Source organism: Neoarius graeffei, chromosome 17, assembly GCF_027579695.1.
Source record: "Neoarius graeffei isolate fNeoGra1 chromosome 17, fNeoGra1.pri, whole genome shotgun sequence".
NCBI classification, from domain to species: Eukaryota; Metazoa; Chordata; class Actinopteri; order Siluriformes; family Ariidae; genus Neoarius; species Neoarius graeffei.
This window is the reverse complement of record NC_083585.1, coordinates 39,988,796-40,009,031: the sequence shown is the minus strand read 5'-3', so window position 1 is coordinate 40,009,031 and position 20,236 is coordinate 39,988,796. Positions and strand designations below refer to the sequence as shown.

Below are 20,236 nucleotides of genomic sequence, written 5' to 3'. Positions count from 1 at the left end.
TTGCCCATGTGGACGCGATATTAAAAAAAAAAAAAAAAAAAAATCTCGTTGCCGTTGTCGTGTGGATGTAGCCTAAATCTGCAATGGGATGTACAAAAAGCACACATGGCTAATGGTCAGATGTTCACATACTTTTGGCTATATGGTACATGTTGGAAACAACTGATGGAAACTCTGCTTTGGAGATTCTTTGCTCCGTTAATAAAACAATGAAACCGTCAAAAATTGCACAATAGCATGTTAGTGCTGCGCTTTATGTTCTGTGTTTTTATTGCTGCCTCAGGTAACAACAACTTTTGAATTGCTAAATGCAACATTGTAAATGGTAAATTAAATGGCATCTCTGCTTAGTCAGCTTAATACCGGTCAGTGTAAAATGCTTTGGCTTTTTTTTTTTTTTAAAGTGTTCCTAGTGGCCTTCAACACTTCCAGAGAAGGATCCTACTGAGAGATCTCACTGTGGAAGCTGTAACTTGAAATCACTTCAGAATGGACTGCAGCCTCACTGTGTGTGTGTGTGTGTGTGTGTAGGTATGTGACCCTAGCGCATCACTCCTTCCCGAGACGGCCTGAGGTGAGTACGAGGACCTTCCTTTTTATTAACAGGAGGCTTTGAGAGATAAGGGCTTTATCCTTCTGAGTCCATGAAGAATGTCTCAAAATCTGGGTCCAGGTCAGAGACCAGGGCATCGACAAAATCCTCGATGGACGGTCTTTTCTGCAACATACCTACATGAGAAACGGAAAAACAAAATGATAAAATCCGATCAGAACTAAGAAAGCAAAATTGGATTTTATATTACTTTAATAATACATCATAAGGACATCAAGTACACAGCAGTGTGGGTTAAATGGATAAACAATACACGGAAAGGAAACAATTCACAATGTACAATATGCATTGAACCTATTGATTTGAGTACAGAATTTCCTCTCTCTCTTTCTCACACACACACACACACACACACACACACACAAAGCAGCTCCCTCACAGCACTGCTGCAACTGTGTTTCAGCAGTCAGCCTGCTGCCGCCTGAACTGTGTGTGCACTCATTTTACAATTCCATGGCTCTCACGCTTTGAAGTCTGCTCATTTCCCCTTGAAGGCTTGCCAATGTAAATAGGCCCTCCTCCCCACCCCCTCTTTCCTGCATGGGTCACCTCCAACACACACACACACACACACACACACACACACACAGATCTGAACCTACATGTGCACTCTTAATAGGACACCAAGAAAAACTAAATATCAAGAATCACTACCATATAAAGAACCAAAAAAGGTTCCGTTTCACAAGGTTCCTGTTAAACTCTGGCACACAAACCAAAACAGCACTGGCTGAAAGTTATATTTTGTAAAGATCCTGTGGAAAATTGGCATTACTCAGAGGACAATACACATGCGCGTGCGCACACACACACTAAAGCAAATTCATAGCAATGAATGGAAAAAGTACTAAACCAGTGAATATTTCAGTGGAATATTGACTGGGTTTTAATAAGCTTAATATACAGAGGGCACTGGTGTAGCAGTTCAATAAACTCAACTTCAGTCACACCTTACCCTGGGGCAGATGACTGACACATGCGTGCATATGCATGCGCGCGCACACACCTGTAATGCACAGTGCACAAGCTTACGTCAGTTAACTTTACATCTGAAAACTGTTTTAAGGCTAACACAATAGTCCTACACTAACCATTCAGCAAGTGCGTTCACATGTTATAAGCAAGGACATGCTCATAAAGAAATAAATCACTTTTATGTCAAATGCGTCTGGGGATAAGAATGACGAGTTGTAATATAAAGAAAGTGCAGTGTTGAAGAGTCACGCTTTAATCGGAGGGTGAATCTGGATAAACGGACCTCTATTTACATGTTTGCTGTCTCTTATATCACCATCACTTTCTATAATAACTGCAATTTCCTGACTTTGCTGCAGATGGGACTAGCAGGCACGATTCAAGAATTTCTTCTCTCATGGTAAAGTCATCAATTTAAGGATTCCAATTAAAATCTATGATATTTGATACTTTGGTATTGTAGAGTGAATGCTTTAAATACTAGGAAGGCACTGATTATTTTCCAGCAAAAGCATGTCAAGAGCCAACCACATCCATCAAACCATGTATTTTTATATAAAAAAATTACACCAGTTACAATTTCTCATCATCTCAGCACAGCATGATCCTAGTTTGTACACAAAATTGGCTGGATTCAAATTCCAATGCAATTTGGCAAGCACATTTCCCTGAATATTTATTTATTTACTGGCAGAGCAGGAAGATGGCTATCTCTGTGATTGGTCCAAGGCTCGACAGCTTGGTTTAATGATGACTCTTGGGGAGTAAATTCACAATTTAAAAAAAAAAAAACCATCAAAGTGTGAGCGAGAACATTTCTTCTGAATTAAGCCTCACGTAATGGCATGGTATCGCTCCCACAGGATCTGCCACACCTTGAGGTTTTCAAAGTTTGCACTATGCCTGGGCTTAGCTAGGCATAATCAGGCATGGTACAACATGACTAGGGTTGTCCTGCTTTGACTTTGGGAAGTGAATAAAAGCAAGGTTTCAGTAAAAGCATACTGTGATTTACCACTACAAAGTGGCAACCTGATCATTCAATCTACTATAAAGCTGAAAGACACGGCTGAACGAGGTGTTACCTGATCAAGTCCTTAAACTGAGTGCCAGAAGCAACAAACAATAGTGAGTAACTTGAAACATGTTTGGAAACTCTGAATGTTGTTTACTCTTTTATAGTATGATAGGGGAACAAAACTTCTTTGCACTACTGAGTGGCTAAAAAAAAAAAGTTTATGAATTCATAAAATTTGTAAAGGATTCATAAATGTTCAAAAATATTTCAACTGTAACTCTGCCCATAAATGCAGCTGAACTAATTTCATCCTGGTGGCCTCCGTCCTTAAACTTTACTTTGACTTCAATAGTTTGTGTTATTGGGAATGCCCTTCCTCACATGCATCGAGTTTTCTCTTTTCTCCAACACTGCTAGCTTTGCCTGCATTTGAAACATGTCACGAGTTGTACTCCAGAACCTCATATTTCTCCTAAAGCCAAATTACTTCATCATAGCTTCTATAATTATGGTTCAGAGATAAACCAGCTTCAAAGGAGTGAAGAGCGGAAAGTAGGTGTGCTATAATTCATAATTATGTTCATGAAATTCAAGTTGACTTTTGGAAAAGACTTGGGTTAACCAAACCTTCAAGACTTAAGTTAAATCTTAACTTATTACGAACAATAGTACACTTTGCATATCCACTTTAAAAAAAAAAAGGTACAAATGCAAAGTGTAATGTTGTTGAATAGGAAAAAAGTAAAACCTCTTATGGTTTTATCATAAAACTCTACAGAAAGAGAATATAGACAGCTATAGCATTTGATTTATATATATTTAAAAGAAAAGAAAAAAAAAAAAAAAAAAAGCCAGACTACCAGCACACAGCCCTGCACATACAGCTCTCTGTGCTGCTGGCTCAGGAACACAGGGCTTCAGTCAGCGTGGCAGTCAGTTGATCGTTTTCTGCTCCCTGAGCAGCCATCTAATCCAGCCGGGACTTTTCAGCACCAGGAGCCTGAAAGCCAGTCAGGAATTGGTGCGCAGCCAGCGGCGGGTTTCTGTAGGGTTCTAGGATGACTGATTCCACTCGAGCTGCTGTAGAAGCCAGGCCCCATGGAGCAGGGTGAAACTGAAGCTGCTTCTCCACTTGGACAACAGTAACACTGAGAAATGGTTTGGCTGAAGAGGCTTGAATTTTAGATTTTATTTATTTTTAAATTATATACACCAGTCAAATGCCCAATTCAATAGCTGTTTTTCTTTATTTTTATTAACTAAAAGTCACTTCATGTCTTAACGCAAATGATGAATGTCCTTTCTCTTTACTTAGTTGAGCGGGTCTTGACATAATATGGATGACTACAGTTGTGGAATAGGGCTATTTACTGTATTTTTATTATTAACCGTTTGATCTCAAACACATTAAGAAGGCAAAAAATTGCACTAATGAACTTTTGACGAGGCACACCTTTTAACTGAAAAGCATTCCAGGTGACAACCTCATGAAACTCATTAAGATAATGCCAATAGCATGCAGTGTCAAAGTAAACAAGGGCCATTTTGAAGAATCTAAGATACGTTTTTCCTACAAAGTAGAAAATAGTCAGAGGATATTTACAATTTAAGAGGATATTCACTGACTCATGAACGTATTCACTGATAAACTTCACATATTCGCACCATCGTACAACAATTCTTTATATTACAGGGACATAGCCACAAACACACACACAAAAAAAAGCTGAATTTTGAACCAGTTCGCCATTTTGACAACACACATCAAGTCAGCAGGAAAACAGTGGTAGTGACGTTATTGGCGTGAAATATCAGGAAACATTGTTCAACTCTGCAATGTATTTCATATGAAAAATGTGAGTTTTTCAGCACAAGAAGATAAATTTCATATCTTCAAGCCAGTGTGTGATTTTTCTTTAGGATATAGAAACAAAAAGTACCCAAATTTAATCACAGCAATTCACTGAGCTCCTCACAAATGAAGATACTTGAAAATGTGTTAATCAAATGTTCCAGATGTAGTTTGTTTGAAAAATGTGTGGCATATTTCCCAGTAAACCACTCGTGTTTGTGTTTGTGTTGTGTGTGTAATATTTTTATACACACAAATTTTATATTATATACACATACATACACATTTTATATATAATATATATATATTTTACACACACACATACGTGTCTGTGTATATATAATCAAATGTACCAGATGTAGTTTGTTTGAAAAATGTGGTGTATATATATATATATATATATATATATATATATATATATATATATATATATATATATATAAATAAAATATATTTTATAGATAGATAGATAGATAGATAGATAGATAGATAGATAGATAGATAGATAGATAGATAGATAGATAGAGTGGGGCAAAAAAGTATTCAGTCAGCCACCAATTGTGCAAGTTCTCCCACTTAAAAAGATGAGAGGCGCCTGTAATTTTCATCATAGGTCCACTTCAACTATGAGAGACCGAATGGGGGAAAGAATCCAGGAAATCACATTGTAGGATTTTTAATGAATTAATTGGTAAATTCCTCGGTAAAATAAGTATTTGGTCACCTACAAACAAGCAAGATTTCTGGCTCTCACAGACCTGTAACAACTTCTTTAAGAGGCTCCTCTGTCCTCCACTCGTTACCTGTATTAATGGCACCTGTTTGAACTCGTTATCAGTATAAAAGACACCTGTCCACAACCTCAAACAGTCACACTCCAAACTCCACTATGGCCAAGACCAAAGAGCTGTCAAAGGACACCAGAAACAAAATTGTAGACCTGCACCAGGCTGGGAAGACTGAATCTGCAATAGGTAAGCAGCTTGGTGTGAAGAAATCAACTGTGAGAGCAATTATTAGAAAATGGAAGACATACAAGACCACTGATAATCTCCCTCGATCTGGGGCTCCACGCAAGATCTCATCCCGTGGGGTCAAAATGATCACAAGAACGGTGAGCAAAAATCCCAGAACCACACGGGGGGACCTAGTGAATGACCTGCAGAGAGCTCGGACCAAAGTAACAAAGGCTACCATCAGTAACACACTACGTCGCCAGGGACTCAAATCCTGCAGTGCCAGACGTGTCCCCCTGCTTAAGCCAGTACATGTCCAGGCCCGTCTGAAGTTTGCTAGAGAGCATTTGGATGATCCAGAAGAGGATTGGGAGAATGTCATATGGTCAGATGAAACCAAAATAGAACTTTTTGGTAAAAACTCAACTTGTGTTTGGAGGAGAAAGAATGCTGAGTTGCATCCAAAGAACACCATACCTACTGTGAAGCATGGGGGTGGAAACATCATGCTTTGGGGCTGTTTTTCTGCAAAGGGACCAGGACGACTGATCCGTGTAAAGGAAAGAATGAATGGGGCCATGTATCATGAGATTTTGAGTGAAAACCTCCTTCCATCAGCAAGGGCATTGAAGATGAAACGTGGCTGGGTCTTTCAGCATGACAATGATCCCAAACACACCACCTGGGCAACGAAGGAGTGGCTTCATAAGAAGCATTTCAAGGTCCTGGAGTGGCCTAGCCAGTCTCCAGATCTCAACCCCATAGAAAATCTTTGGAGGGAGTTGAAAGTCCGTGTTGCCCAGCGACAGCCCCAAAACATCACTGCTCTAGAGGAGATCTGCATGGAGGAATGGGCCAAAATACCAGCAACAGTGTGTGAAAACCTTGTGAAGACTTACAGAAAACGTTTGACCTCTGCCATTGCCAACAAAGGGTATATAACAAAGTATTGAGATGAACTTTTGTTATTGACCAAATACTTATTTTCCACCATAATTTGCAAATAAATTCTTTAAAAATCAGACAGACAATGTGATTTTCTGGATTTTTTTCCCTCATTTTGTCTCATAGTTGAGGTATACCTATGATGAAAATTACAGGCCTCTCTCATCTTTTTAAGTGGGAGAACTTGCACAATTGGTGACTGACTAAATACTTTTTTGCCCCACTGTAGGTAGATAGGACAAAGTACAAATTGTAAATAAAAATGGAATGCAATAATTTACAAAATCTCAAAAACTGATATTGTATTCACAATAGAACATAGACAACATATCAAATGTCGAAAGTGAGACATTTTGAAATTTCATGACAGCAACACATCTCAAAAAAGTTGGGACAGGGGCAATAAGAGGCTGGAAAAGTTCAAGGTACAAAAAAAGGAACAGCTGGAGGACCAAACTGCAACTCATTAGGTCAATTGGCAATAGGTCATTAACATGACTGGGTATAAAAAGAGCATCTTGGAGTGGCAGCGGCTCTCAGAAGTAAAGATGGGAAGAGGATCACCAATCCCCCTAATTCTGCGCCGACAAATAGTGGAGCAATATCAGAAAGGAGTTCGACAGTGTAAAATTGCAAAGAGTTTGAACATATCATCTACAGTGCATAATATCATCAAAAGATTCAGAGAATCTGGAAGAACCTGTGCATAAGGGTCAAGGCCAGAAAGCCATACTGGGTGCCCGTGATCTTCGGGCCCTTAGACGGCACTGCATCACATACAGGCATGCTTCTGTATTGGAAATTACAAAATGGGCTCAGGAATAGTTCCAGAGAACATTATCTGTGAACACAATTCACCGTGCCATCCGCCGTTGCCAGCTAAAACTCTATAGTTCAAAGAAGAAGCCGTATCTAAACATGATCCAGAAGCGCAGACGTCTTGTCTGGGCCAAGGCTCATTTAAAATGGACTGTGGCAAAGTGGAAAACTGTTCTGTGGTCAGATGAATCAAAATTTGAAGTTCTTTATGGAAATCAGGGACGCCATGTCATTCGGACTAAAGAGGACAAGGACGACCCAAGTTATCAGTGCTCAGTTCAGAAGCCTGCATCTCTGATGGTATGGGGTTGCATTAGTGCGTGTGGCATGAGCAGCTTACACATCTAGAAAGACACCATCAGTGCTGAAAGGTATATCCAGGTTCTAGAGCAACATATGCTCCCATCCAGACGACGTCTCTTTCAGGGAAGGGAAGACCTTGCATTTTCCAACATGACAATGCCAAACCACATACTGCATCAATTACAGCATCATGGCTGCGTAGAAGAAGGGTCCGGGCACTGAACTGGCCAGCCTGCAGTCCAGATCTTTCACCCATAGAAAACATTTGGCGCATCATAAAACGGAAGATACGACAAAAAAGACAGTTGAGCAACTAGAATCCTACATTAGACAAGAATGGGTTAACATTCCTATCCCTAAACTTGAGCAACTTGTCTCCTCAGTCCCCAGACGTTTACAGACTGTTGTAAAGAGAAAAGGGGATGTCTCACAGTGGTAAACATGGCCTTGTCCCAACTTTGAGATGTGGTGTTGTCATGAAATTTAAAAAAAAAAAACAAAAAAACCCTAATTTCTCTCTTTAAATGATACATTTTCTCAGTTTAAACATTTGATGTGTCATCTATGTTCTATTCTGAATAAAATATGGAATTTTGAAACTTCCACATCATTGCATTCCGTTTTTATTTACAATTTGTACTTTGTCCCAACTTATTTGGAATCGGGGTTGTGTATATATGAGAGAGAGAGAGAGAGATACACATGTTTGCACAACAGTGCAGTAAAACAGTTATTAAATGATGTGTACAGCAACGATGAATGAGGATCAAGTATCTGAGTGAAAAAACATGAGCTAACAGATCTCTGAGAACCCGCTGCATTTTCCACATTAAATCTGTGCTATGATCCATTATAGTGACAAAGGGAATTAAGACTTGCTGCAACAAGTCCTGTTTAATCTATGATCACAAGTGGGAAAACAATCATGATTCAAATCACAAATATAAAATTAAATATACACAGCTCCTGTTTTATGATCCATTTACTTCCTAAGAGAGAGTCATGATGAAGTCTACTTCAGAGACTTTAGAACCAATATAGCCTGTCGTTTGGTTAACAAACTGCTGTACTACACTGCTGTTTTCCTGACTCTAAGCCACCTGTTTTAAATTTTATGAACTTGACAAATCGGCCAACGAGTGTTTGAGCATATAGAACCTTACAACTTGATTTTCTTGAACATGGCTGCATAGCTGAGAAAATCTATTCAACTAATAGCCCCTTTTCATTATTAGCATCTACCTGCACTGGCTAAGTAGCACTGGTAAAATGGAAGTGGGCAAAGCTGATCTGTGCTTTATCTCGCAACATTAAACTGGCTAGCTACTTAAAACAGAGACAAAACACTTAAAAATCCAGAATAGAAATTTATGGGAAAAGTCATCATACATACATACATACATACACGACCTGACCATAACCTTGCGCTTGCATAGTAGAAGTATAACCTTTTGGAGGGTGTTAAGATTTTTTTTTTTAAATCAGATTTATCTGGTGATTATATACATGCAGTTTTTACGTTCTAGTGGCCATTGAAAGTGCAATTATGACACTCTCCACATTCATTTAGATCATCTTGGGCCAAAATAACTGCCTGGGCGTGTTACCAAGATGGCTGCTGAGTGGCGAGACTTTCTGATAAAGATTTCCTTAAAACACAGCATTGTGCCAAGCTTGCCAGCAATACAGACTTATTTAAACATTATATCTTCAAAATATTGTTAACTCTCCAGCAGTCACTATTTCACTTTAGTTGTTGGCCAAGTTTGTTAATAAGCAAGGTAATGCAGGCCAAGTATTTTTTTTTGTAATTAAAAATCAAGCTGTAGCAAGCTTGCCCAAAGTTAGTTACCTAACTTATAATGTATTGACCAGTAGCAAGCTTGCTAATTTTAGATTAATTATTTTGCAACTGAAACCATAACCAGATTGGTCAATAATTAGCTAATGTAATCCAAGTTATAATTATACCATGCAATTAAAGGTAAACAGCAACAAGCTATCAAACATTAGGCTTACATATTGTGTAACCCAATTTTGATAAGCTACCAAATTATACTGGGTAATAAAACTGGTGATAAAGGCTATTACTATTTTTCGTAATTACTCCAAGTGGATAATAGTAGCAAATTAGCAAATATTAGACCAGAAGAATGAATTAGGACTGGGTTCCTGCAGGACCTCACACACACACACACAAAAAAAAATATCGACCATGGGAACATATTCAACATGTCAGGACCCATTTATTGTTTTCGATAAACTGCGCTTTATTTTTCATTCATTCATTCATCTTTAGTAACTGGTTTACAGAATTCCCTGGCATGAGTGTTTACTGTACAACAACTGCAAGGATATGCTGAATTGTTTTTAAACGATATACAGCACTGTTATATTCTTGAAATAATAAAGTAGTCCTTCTTGTTGCTAATTTTTATGCCAGAAATACCCTTAAAACATATTTGAAACAGGAAGGAAGCTATTAAATAAAATATATTTCAGAAAGTTGACCTTTCTCTGACCTTGACCTAATTTGGATCGATTCCAAGAGCTAAATCAGTTCATCTGCTGGTTACAATGATAATTCCATATAAATCCGACATTCAGCCACTCATTTTTGAGCTACTGCGCCACTGAGAATCTTGGACAGACAACCTGAAAACACTCAGTGGCGGAGGCATTAAAAAAAAAAAAGTTTTGACTCACCTTCCACCAGCAGCATGGGCTCCTTCCCTCCCCCATGAGCCAGCATCTCTCGCCGGTAGCGTTCTCCAGTTTCCCTGACACAATCCAACACAGACACATTCAGATAACAGAGCCAGCATGGCCAGCATCACCAGCAGGCCATGACCTGAAGAAGAGACTCTACAGAATAGTTCACTGAAATGCATAGTCTTAACAAAGCCAGCTATTAACCAACAGGAAAGCAGAAAAACTAATAGACTCCTTCACCAGTAATAGGGGTAAAGCTCAAACAAAGCCATGGTGGTGTCTTCTTGAACTGATTAAAAGATAGCATTTCTGCTATGGGGGTCGATTTTCATGCAGATTAAACATGTGTCCTTAAAGTAAACAACCTTATTTTTTGTTCCTTTGAAAGCAGTATTAAGTGGACCAAAGGGCAAGAAAGTATTTTCGTCTCTCATATAAACAAATGCACACCTGTTTAAGGGGTCCTTATGGAAGCACTGTCTCCACACCATGGAGGCTACAGCTCGAGACATCAGGTAAGAGTAGTACTTGGCCCCATAGCCAATGAGGTGACTGAATCTCAGCTGCCACGCCTGTGTTTGCAAAACAAAGAGAACTGACTGAGAAATCACCACAGAAGTTCCTTTCAAATGCTCAATTTTAAGCATGATCATCATCACAAAAGTTCCTTTACTGTTCTGTGATTGAGTGCTACTTGGCATGGCCTGACTGCAATGTGAACGTAAAGCCCCCTTGTCATTCAGCAGTGAGAATATTGTTGTACAATGTTCTAAATACAGATAAAAAGGCTTGGGATTCTTGAGAAGGAGAAACATATTTGCCTACAGTGTAGTAATAAACAATATGCCCTAACATTAGATGACGATTAAGTGTTTTAGGATGGAAAAAGCTGCCAACCGTATGCAAAAGATCCTGTTGTATTTGAACTAAGCTAGATGTTCTGCTGGAAAAAGCTCTGCATTGATTTAATAATCATTTTCACATCAATATGGAGGCAATTATAGCAAATCGCGTGCACTGATTGGTCGACAGGTTCGGACTATTTCTCGATAATCACCTCGAGTGACGCGGCAAAATGGCGTTTTCCACTGTCCTGATACAGTTCATTTTAAGCATTTTAATATTAGGCAGAAAAAAAGTGAATAAAGTCTTAAAAACAAAACTGGGAAATCACTCGGCCTGAAACATTAACTTCACCACAAATAAGCCCGGCCTACTTTGAAAAGGTTTTGTAATGCAGAAATGGGTATTACAGGGCTGTTGTCCCATTTGTCAAAAAATGCAACTTTTTCCAGTATTTTTAAGAGCTTAGGAGTTCAAAGGCATTGCTGAGAGCCAGAAACATCCATTACACTACAGAACAGGACATTTAATCCTGTTTGAGAAAATGAGAGATCCATGCTTAATGGCAGGCTATAATATTACTAAACATGAGTTCTATGCGCTGTGGGAAAGAAAACTATAGGCCTGAAAAATAAAGGCTTGTTCGACAGTAGGTACGGACACCGTTAACAAGAACGTTTTATTCCCGATATGACTGAAAACTGATCTTGAGCAAATTAACACAGACAGGCAGGGACAATAAAGTGCAGCCAAGTGTGTCTAGGGTTAAAATGTTGGACACTAACAGGTTGTTTGAAAAGGATGGGCTTATTTCAAACACTGGGTGGAAGAGAATGCTCTGGTCACATGACGTACTCAAGCTGCAACATATCAGCCTGATGTCTCCCATCTGGCACATAATGACTTTCATAAGTGTAAACAGCACTCAAGGAAGGGACCTTAACTTGTAAAAACTGAACTCTAATGAAGACCAGGATCAAACAGTTAAACCATAGCGCTATGCTAAGGCACTCTTCAATCAGCTGTTTTTTTTTTTGGGGGGGGGGACATTTACAATTTTTTTTAATCCACAACAGAAGATTAAATTACTTTTGCAAACAAGCTCAAGACCCATGTGCCCAGAGCCTGTAGATTTTACAATGTGTTGGGAGGGGGGAAAAAAAAAAAGGATCTTGTGCAAATGAGAAAATTGGCATTTCAAATAATGGTCTCCATTACAAGTTAGCATCATTCATTCATCTTCAGTAATTGTTCTATCCTGGTCAGGGTCGCAATGGATCCAGAGCATATCCTGGCCCACGATGGGACTCCAGTCCATCACAGGCCACCAGCCACACACATTCTCACTTAGGTGGAATTTAGGGTGCTTTTCACACTTTGGTCAACTTGCAGAGTCTGAATCAGGGCAAAATCGACACTTGGTTCCTTTATTATTTTGTCTGGTGTGCAAGTAGAAAAAAAAAATTTATATTTTATTTATATATATATATATATATATATATATATATATATATATATATATATATATATATATAAACCACACTCATGCATAAGCACCCTGGAGCTGTGAGGTAGTAACACTACCTGCTATGCCACCACACAGCATGCCCAATTTAGCAACTTTTTTTTTTTTAAATATTCAGTAAAATGATAAAATTACAAAATTATCCAAGCAGCACATTTGAGAATAATTACTATACTGAAACCCTTTTCATCTTTGATTCAACCACCAAATAAAGAAGATATCCCACAATGATTTTCCCTACTCTGACAGCATGTTAACACAGACTTTGATCAATCATCCTTTCTATTGAGCTTCACTCTGATGCTGACCTTTACATGAAAATATGAAGAATGTATGACTTTTAGCAATCTGACCTTACTGTAATTTACAAACATAAGCAGCACTGAAATGCATGATGAATGGACAAGTAGGATGTTAGCCATCATGGGTTTAAAGTAAGCATTGACAATCTCTTGTATTGTTGATGAAATATGCCTGAAAGAGCAAAATGGGCACAAACTATTAGCCCCATTCCCCAAAGGAGGAGTTTTAAACAGATTATAAAAAAAAAGGAAGGGCTGATGATTTAAGGGATGGTAAACACACTGGCGCAATTAAAGGGGGATATTTAGTGCGAGAGAGGTCCGACTCCCCATAGGATCATATAACTACAGATTAGGAGAAATTTTAAGTGCCAATCCAAACTCAAAAGTGTACTTTACACACACACACACACACTTTATATATATATATATATATATATATATATATATATATATATATATATATATATATATACACATATATACACAAACGCATACATATATACACATATCTCATCTCATTATCTCTAGCCGCTTTATCCTTCTACAGGGTCGCAGGCAAGCTGGAGCCTATCCCAGCTGACTACGAGCGAAAGTCGGGGTACACCCTGGACAAGTCGCCAGGTCATCACAGGGCTGACACATAGATACAGAACCATTCACACTCACACCTACGGTCAATTTAGAGTCACCGGTTAACCTAACCTGCATGTCTTTGGACTGTGGGGGAAACCGGAGCACCTGGAGGAAACCCACGCGGACACGGGGAGAACATGCAAACTCCGCACAGAAGGCCCTCTCTGGCCCCGGGGCTCGAACCCAGGACCTTCTTGCTGTGAGGCGACAGCGCTAACCACTACACCACCGTGCCGCCATATATGTATGTGTGTGCATATATATATATATATATATATATATATATATATATATATATATATATATATATATGTATGTATATGTGTGTGTTTTATTTATATATATATATATATATATATATATATATATATATATATATATATATATATATATATATATATATATATATATATATATAAAGACACAACCAAGAAGGAGGAGAAACATTTTAATCCTATAAATGCTGGGGTATTTGACAAAGCTAGTGTGTGGCAGCCCAAATTCTCATCTCTGATGTGCTTTTTGTAGTGTTAAACAGAGCACATGTGCAACGCTGTACTGTTATTAAAGATTAGTCAGGGAAGGAATCTGAAACAGTCATCAAGTTAAATAGCTGTAACGGATCATAATATTTTAGACCACCTGTAGTGTGGCTGTCCCATCACTGCCTTGCTGCACCATTAACTATCCAATACGTGGCAGTCAACAAACATCTTGTATAACTGCTGTTTCAACAAGTTACACTGCAAATAGCGCATGCGATTCTCCAAGTTTTGACAGGCGGGGCATTTTTAGAGTGCAAAGACAAGTGACAAATTAAAGGGGAAATAAAGCAACATTAAAACTAAGGTGTTGGGTTATCACAAGTCACCAGAACAGCTTCAAGGACCCTTAACACAGACTCCAAGTCTCTGAAACTGTACTGGAGGCAAAATTTCTTCCTTCAAGTTGTTTTGGTGATGGTGGTGATCACTGTCTAATGTTGCTCCAAAATCTTCCACAGGCATTCAACAAGGTTAAGATCTGGCGAATAGATAGTTTTCACTGACGTCACGGCATTCTGGGGAACGCCCCCCAGCTGCCATCTTGGAGGGCAAACAAAACGGACCATCGCCACTACCGGCTACGTTATCTCGGACAAATTTATGAAGTTATATAGTCAGTTTTCTAAAATAAAGATCAATGTCAGCAAAATCAAGCAAACAGAAGTATACAGATACATTAGACGACATCTCACGACAACGGTATGCAGCCAAACTGGCCTTGATTGGGGGAATTGACCCTTACGAAGTGGACAAAGATGCATTTTCAAGTGACTATGCAGGGCTGCCAAAGCCTGAAACTGCCAAAGCCTGCAACTGACTTCATCAAACTTTTAAAGGCTGTCTGATATATACAACTTTATATATTCACAGCGCGCCTTTTGGCGGATGCCGCCTGAATCGTGCAGATCCGATTTTTTTTTTGGGGGGGGCGTTGGAGTGTCTGATTATAATTTCAAAGTAAATTCTGTATTAAAATTACTAAATAAGCAAATCCGTTACAGTCCATGAAACAGGAAGTATAAGGATGAGAAAAAAACAGTTTAAATCGGGAAGCTGCGCACATTTGCGCAGTCCTGCACACCGCTCAGGCTGCACAAATGTGCGCAGCTTCCCGATTTAAACTTTTTTTTTCTCATCCTTGTACTTCCTGTTTCATGGACTGTAACGGATTTGCTTATTTAGTAATTTTAATACAGAATTTACTTTGAAATTATAATCAGACACTAATGCCCCCCCCTCCAAAAAACCCCAGATCTGCGCGATTCAGGCGGCATCCGCCAAAAGGCGCGCTGTTTGCATCCCAAACACAAATCAAATCATACAGAATAGACCTAAAATGTTTTTCAAAAATGACCCTTGCGTGAGTGAAGTGACAAGTTTCAAATAGAAACGTGACAAACGAGCGATATTAAGTGTACATTACAATGTAAACGTACACTCAGCAGTTCCAGTTAGGCATTCTCCAGAGACTGTTTACACGATGTTTTGGCTTCCAAAAATAAACTTAAACACAATTGATTGTTTATTTAAACAACTTACCACTTATAAAATGATCAGAGCAGATTTTGCTATGTTTGGAAGGCTGATAATCCTTGCGGTTGATTCTCGCAAGCCATAGATTTCTCCTTTGCATGCTGAGTTTGTTTGCTGCCTTAGTGCTCCCGTACAGTGGGAATTCCATAAAAGCTCCGCTTGACGTCATCATCTGACCTATTACGACAGCCGTGAATACAACAAGTGTGCACCATTGCTAGCTTTAAATAGTAGTAATGTAACTATAAATGTAAATAATATATAAATGAATGTAACTCGCGCGCTACAATGTGTGCTCAGTGACCCGTACGGTAAGCTAGCCCTCCAAGATGGCCGCCACCAGGGAATCCCCGACTCTGTGACGTCATGTGAAAACTATCTATATGAGGGCCACAGATGATTTCCATCATTTTCATACTCAAGAAACCATTCAGTGAGCCCTCATAGCTTGTGAATGGGGTGGAGACCACTCCCAACAGGGTAGAAATGTTTCATTGTCGGATAAAGGCGATCATTGAGAAGAACTTTGCATTGATTCACAGTGATGCACCCGAAAGGAACAAGTGGGCCCAAACCATAGCAGCAAAATAAAATGACCCCCACTGGTTTTCCTCTTTTTTGTTACATTTTTACATGTGACACATCTAAACACATGATTTTTGACTACAAAAACACAATATAGTATTTTAATTTACTATATCAGTGTGCTTTTTAAATATTGGAATAATGATTATGCCCTTCATCATAACTGCATAATAATATAATTTTGAATAAAAGTTTATGATCAACCCAAGCCCCTTTTAAATGTAATTGATTTGAGATACCATTTTGCACAGAGTCCATCTCCAAAATCATGGATAAAGTTTGTACCCCTTATATTTAATAATTCAAAATCTGTGGGTGTGTCAGCCTTATAACCACCACCACTCTACTTCATGAATCCTCATTCAGCGCTACAGTACTTACTGTGTTGGGAACATAAGGTAAGCCGTAGTATTTCTGTTGCATGTCTATCAGGATATCGGTTGTTGATAGTCTTTGGGGTTTGCCGTGATAAACCTGGTCCAGGGCTGCATAGAAAACCTATAACAGATTTAAGACAACAGTGTGTTAAATGGATTCATTTGGAGATGCATCATGCTAAAGACAGGATCCATGATGTTTCAGAAGTACCTGAAGTTGAGTGTCAGCAGCACCACAGACTTTCTTGGATTCGCAAAGTCGTGCTACCATGCTCTCGGGCAAAGGCTAAGAGGATTAAAAACCCAGGAATAAAAGCCTCCATTATGCATAAGGATAAACATTCATTTTGATCAATACTGCATGAGCAATAAAGACACTTATTACCTGTCCTGTCTGATAGTGGCGAGCAAACTGGTTGATTACACGATAATCAGTGGCAAAGTATTCCATTAGAATAGAGGGCACCTCAGCAAAATCAGTGGCACACCTTGTTCCTGTGAAGTCAGAGAGAAGCAAAATGTTGACTGAGAATTTCTACTGCAAACGTGATCATGCATGGAACAAGCAGACCTTAATAAGAAAATCAGTCCAAACTTCAGTTACAAATGTAGAAGTACTTGGCACAATGAAGTGGATCTTTATTTAGTCCTTCAATTGAATACAAGTGACAGCACAAAGCTAGCACCCCGTTATAAATTCAATAAGGATTCATCATGTCAGGATGAGGACCTGCTTACTAGGAATCCTCAAGCATGGCGAGCATGAGAATAGAACAACTTCTGATGTTGCAGCAAGTCAGTGACAATTTGTAAAGACTCAGATGAATAGGGAAAAGCATTTTCATTTGAGAAGATTATATAAATAGCAACTGCTACATGTCCTTTCCAGTAAACATTCAAAAGTCAGGAAAAAAAAAAATCTGCAAATGGCTCACCTATATTTATAGACAAAGCTTTAATTATTAAATCTAAATTCAGTTAAATCTGATTCAATAATGAAAAACCTAGCTATAAATAGAGTTCACAAAACTACTGGCAGGTCACGTGTGAAAATGTCCCTCCCCCACCTGATTTGATAAAATACAGCCCAACCAAGATTACAACAGACAAATCTATCAGACCACACTTTCCTCTGTGGAAGCAGTGTTAACAGTTACTGAAACAACCTTCTTTACGTCAAGAAACCTCTGCACAAGCACCTCTAATTCAGTTTCACTGAAGTGTATTTCAGTATATTTTGACCTGCCGTATGCATACGATATACAGTATAAGCGACTGGGAGGCAGGAGCTTGTTGCGAGCAGCTGAGGTTGGGTCATCATTTGCGCTCAAATCGCCACTTGGTTTGATATCATATGACAGTTTTATAAATCAGAGGCAGATTTATTCGTGTCATTGTGTGCTTGAATTTGTACTTGTTTCTACACAACTCTGATGAATAAGCCAATGTGTTGCATGACCCTCATTTCATTTTTAACATGCTGAAAATTTTTTTAATTTATTGATAAATTACACAGAGATAACATCAATTATTTTCTTCAAAACGAGAAACCACTGGGGACGCAAACTTCAACATCTTATTGGATGTTAAAATCCATTTTTGTCCCAGTGGCTGCCTTCCCCACCTGCCTCAGTAAATAATTGATTTTTGTAGACTGTAGACAGAAGCAAATAATAGTTAAATGAATCAAAGGTAACTGTTTAGAAGCAGGTTTTTATGAGCTACAGTACATGTCTTACCAGTAACATGCTGGTAGTATGTGCGTGCAAGCATCGAGTGCATGGCGTGACCCATTTCATGGAAGAGGTTCTCCATCATGGCTGGTGTGAGGAGAGTAGGTGCACTCTTGGAAGGGTGAGGGAGGTTCAGCATGAGCACCACCACCGGTAACTGGTACTGCCCATCATCTAACTGCCGCCCTCCACGGATAGTAAAATGGCAATCCTGAGAATACAAACGCACATATTTAAAAAAAAAAAAAAAAAACACACACACACACACACACACACACACACACACACACAGGAGCAAAGGAAAAAACCCTGAAATGGGGGGGACGTCCCCTGAAAATATTTTAATAACATAACACGCAAAACCCTGCATTCTAGTGCATTTTAGTACTTAAAATATCAAATTTAATTCCCCTAGTTAATGAGTAATTTTCAGGAGTGCATTTAGAAAATGCGGTGATTTTCCTGGCTACACAGTTCATTACTTTGGGAAAAAAAAAAAATCAGACAGTTGATGGTAAACTCAGCAAAATCCCAAAACAGTACTGTTAAAAAGTAAAAGGTCTGTTGGAGTTTCTAAAGCTTTCAGGTTTCAATGTTGGGGACATTGATAAACAAGGCTCAATCTTTTAGTAGAGGTGTGCGTTTGCAGAAGCTAAAGTGAACTAAAAATTTCCAATTCATATTTGGAAGTTGAAAAATTTCCAATTCATACTGGCGAGTTGAAGCCAATTGTTTACATTAGTTCGTATTGTCTGTAAATTTAAACACACCAATGAATACCAAATTTCTCATGTAAATCAGGGGTGTAGGATGTGTGTGTGTGTGTGCGTGTGTGTGTGTGTGTGTGTGTGTGTGTGTGTGTGTCACACACTGACTGGCAGCCTGAGTGCATTATGTAACAAAAAATAATTACCATTGCTAGTTTTAGGCAGCTTAGAAACCGGCTCTTCCATTATTGCTGTTTCTTCCACATTTTCTTGATGTTGTGTTCTAGAAACAGCACTAAAACTTGGCTTTGAAACCACAAAATACAACTTTGATGGGGGGGAAATTTTTTTATATATTAAAATAAATTGCTTACCTCTCTTCACGTCAAAAGAAGGAGGAAAGTTTTGCTTGTATTGACATGGCGAATTATTAACACAAGAGAAAATACTCGTAATTCGCAACTAAAAGGACTGCAGCTACACTGGCAGCTTGAACATGCTTTCTAGTGCGCTTGTGTTGCGCTTGTGCAGAATGGTGTCAGTCCTGCGCGCCTTAGCAAGTGCACCTGAAGGCGCGCGCACCTAACAAAGAACACCTGTCTTTAATCAATGAACTATGTTTGGGCAATTTAAGGACTGCACCCATGCAAGGACGATGTGAAGTATTACGCCGCGTCTAGGAACGCGTAAAATCCCAAAAATAAATTTCTCCATTCGGAAAACCGGAGAGTTTCAAGAGTTGTGTCAAATATCCGGATTTCTGGGTCATTAGCGGAAAAAAATCCGGCAGAAAATCTAAAAATCCGGAATACCTTCATGATTATATAAGATTCCAAACCATGACACCACCGTGCCGCCCTATATATACACACATACACATACGCGCGCGCACACAAAAAAAAACCCGATTCCAAAAAAGTTGGGACAAAGTACAAATTGTAAATAAAAACGGAATGCAAATGATGTGGAAGTTTCAAAATTCCATATTTTATTCAGAATAGAACATAGATGACATATCAAATGTTTAAACTGAGAAAATGTATCATTTAAAGAGAAAAATTAGGTGATTTTAAATTTCATGACAACACCACATCTCAAAAAAGTTGGGACAAGGCCATGTTTACCACTGTGAGACATCCCCTTTTCTCTTTACAACAGTCTGTAAACGTCTGGGGACTGAGGAGACAAGTTGCTCAAGTTTAGGGATAGGAATGTTAACCCATTCTTGTCTAATGTAGGATTCTAGCTGCTCAACTG

General features: G+C 38.8%; 1 protein-coding gene across 1 annotated transcript in view; it reads right to left on the bottom strand.

Moving 5' to 3' along the window:
* Positions 1–252: 252 nt before the first annotated feature.
* The window catches only part of mipepa (mitochondrial intermediate peptidase a), a 50,670-nt gene continuing 30,686 nt past the window's right edge, over positions 253–20,236 (bottom strand). Inside the window, exons 13-19 of the mRNA XM_060944187.1 lie at positions 18,279–18,483; positions 16,925–17,034; positions 16,751–16,825; positions 16,544–16,660; positions 10,644–10,765; positions 10,188–10,261; positions 253–729 (exon numbers count right to left, since the gene is read on the bottom strand). Coding sequence (XP_060800170.1) covers positions 629–729; positions 10,188–10,261; positions 10,644–10,765; positions 16,544–16,660; positions 16,751–16,825; positions 16,925–17,034; positions 18,279–18,483 — 804 coding nt within the window. The 3' untranslated portion in view covers positions 253–628. The remainder of the gene's footprint in view (positions 730–10,187; positions 10,262–10,643; positions 10,766–16,543; positions 16,661–16,750; positions 16,826–16,924; positions 17,035–18,278; positions 18,484–20,236) is intronic.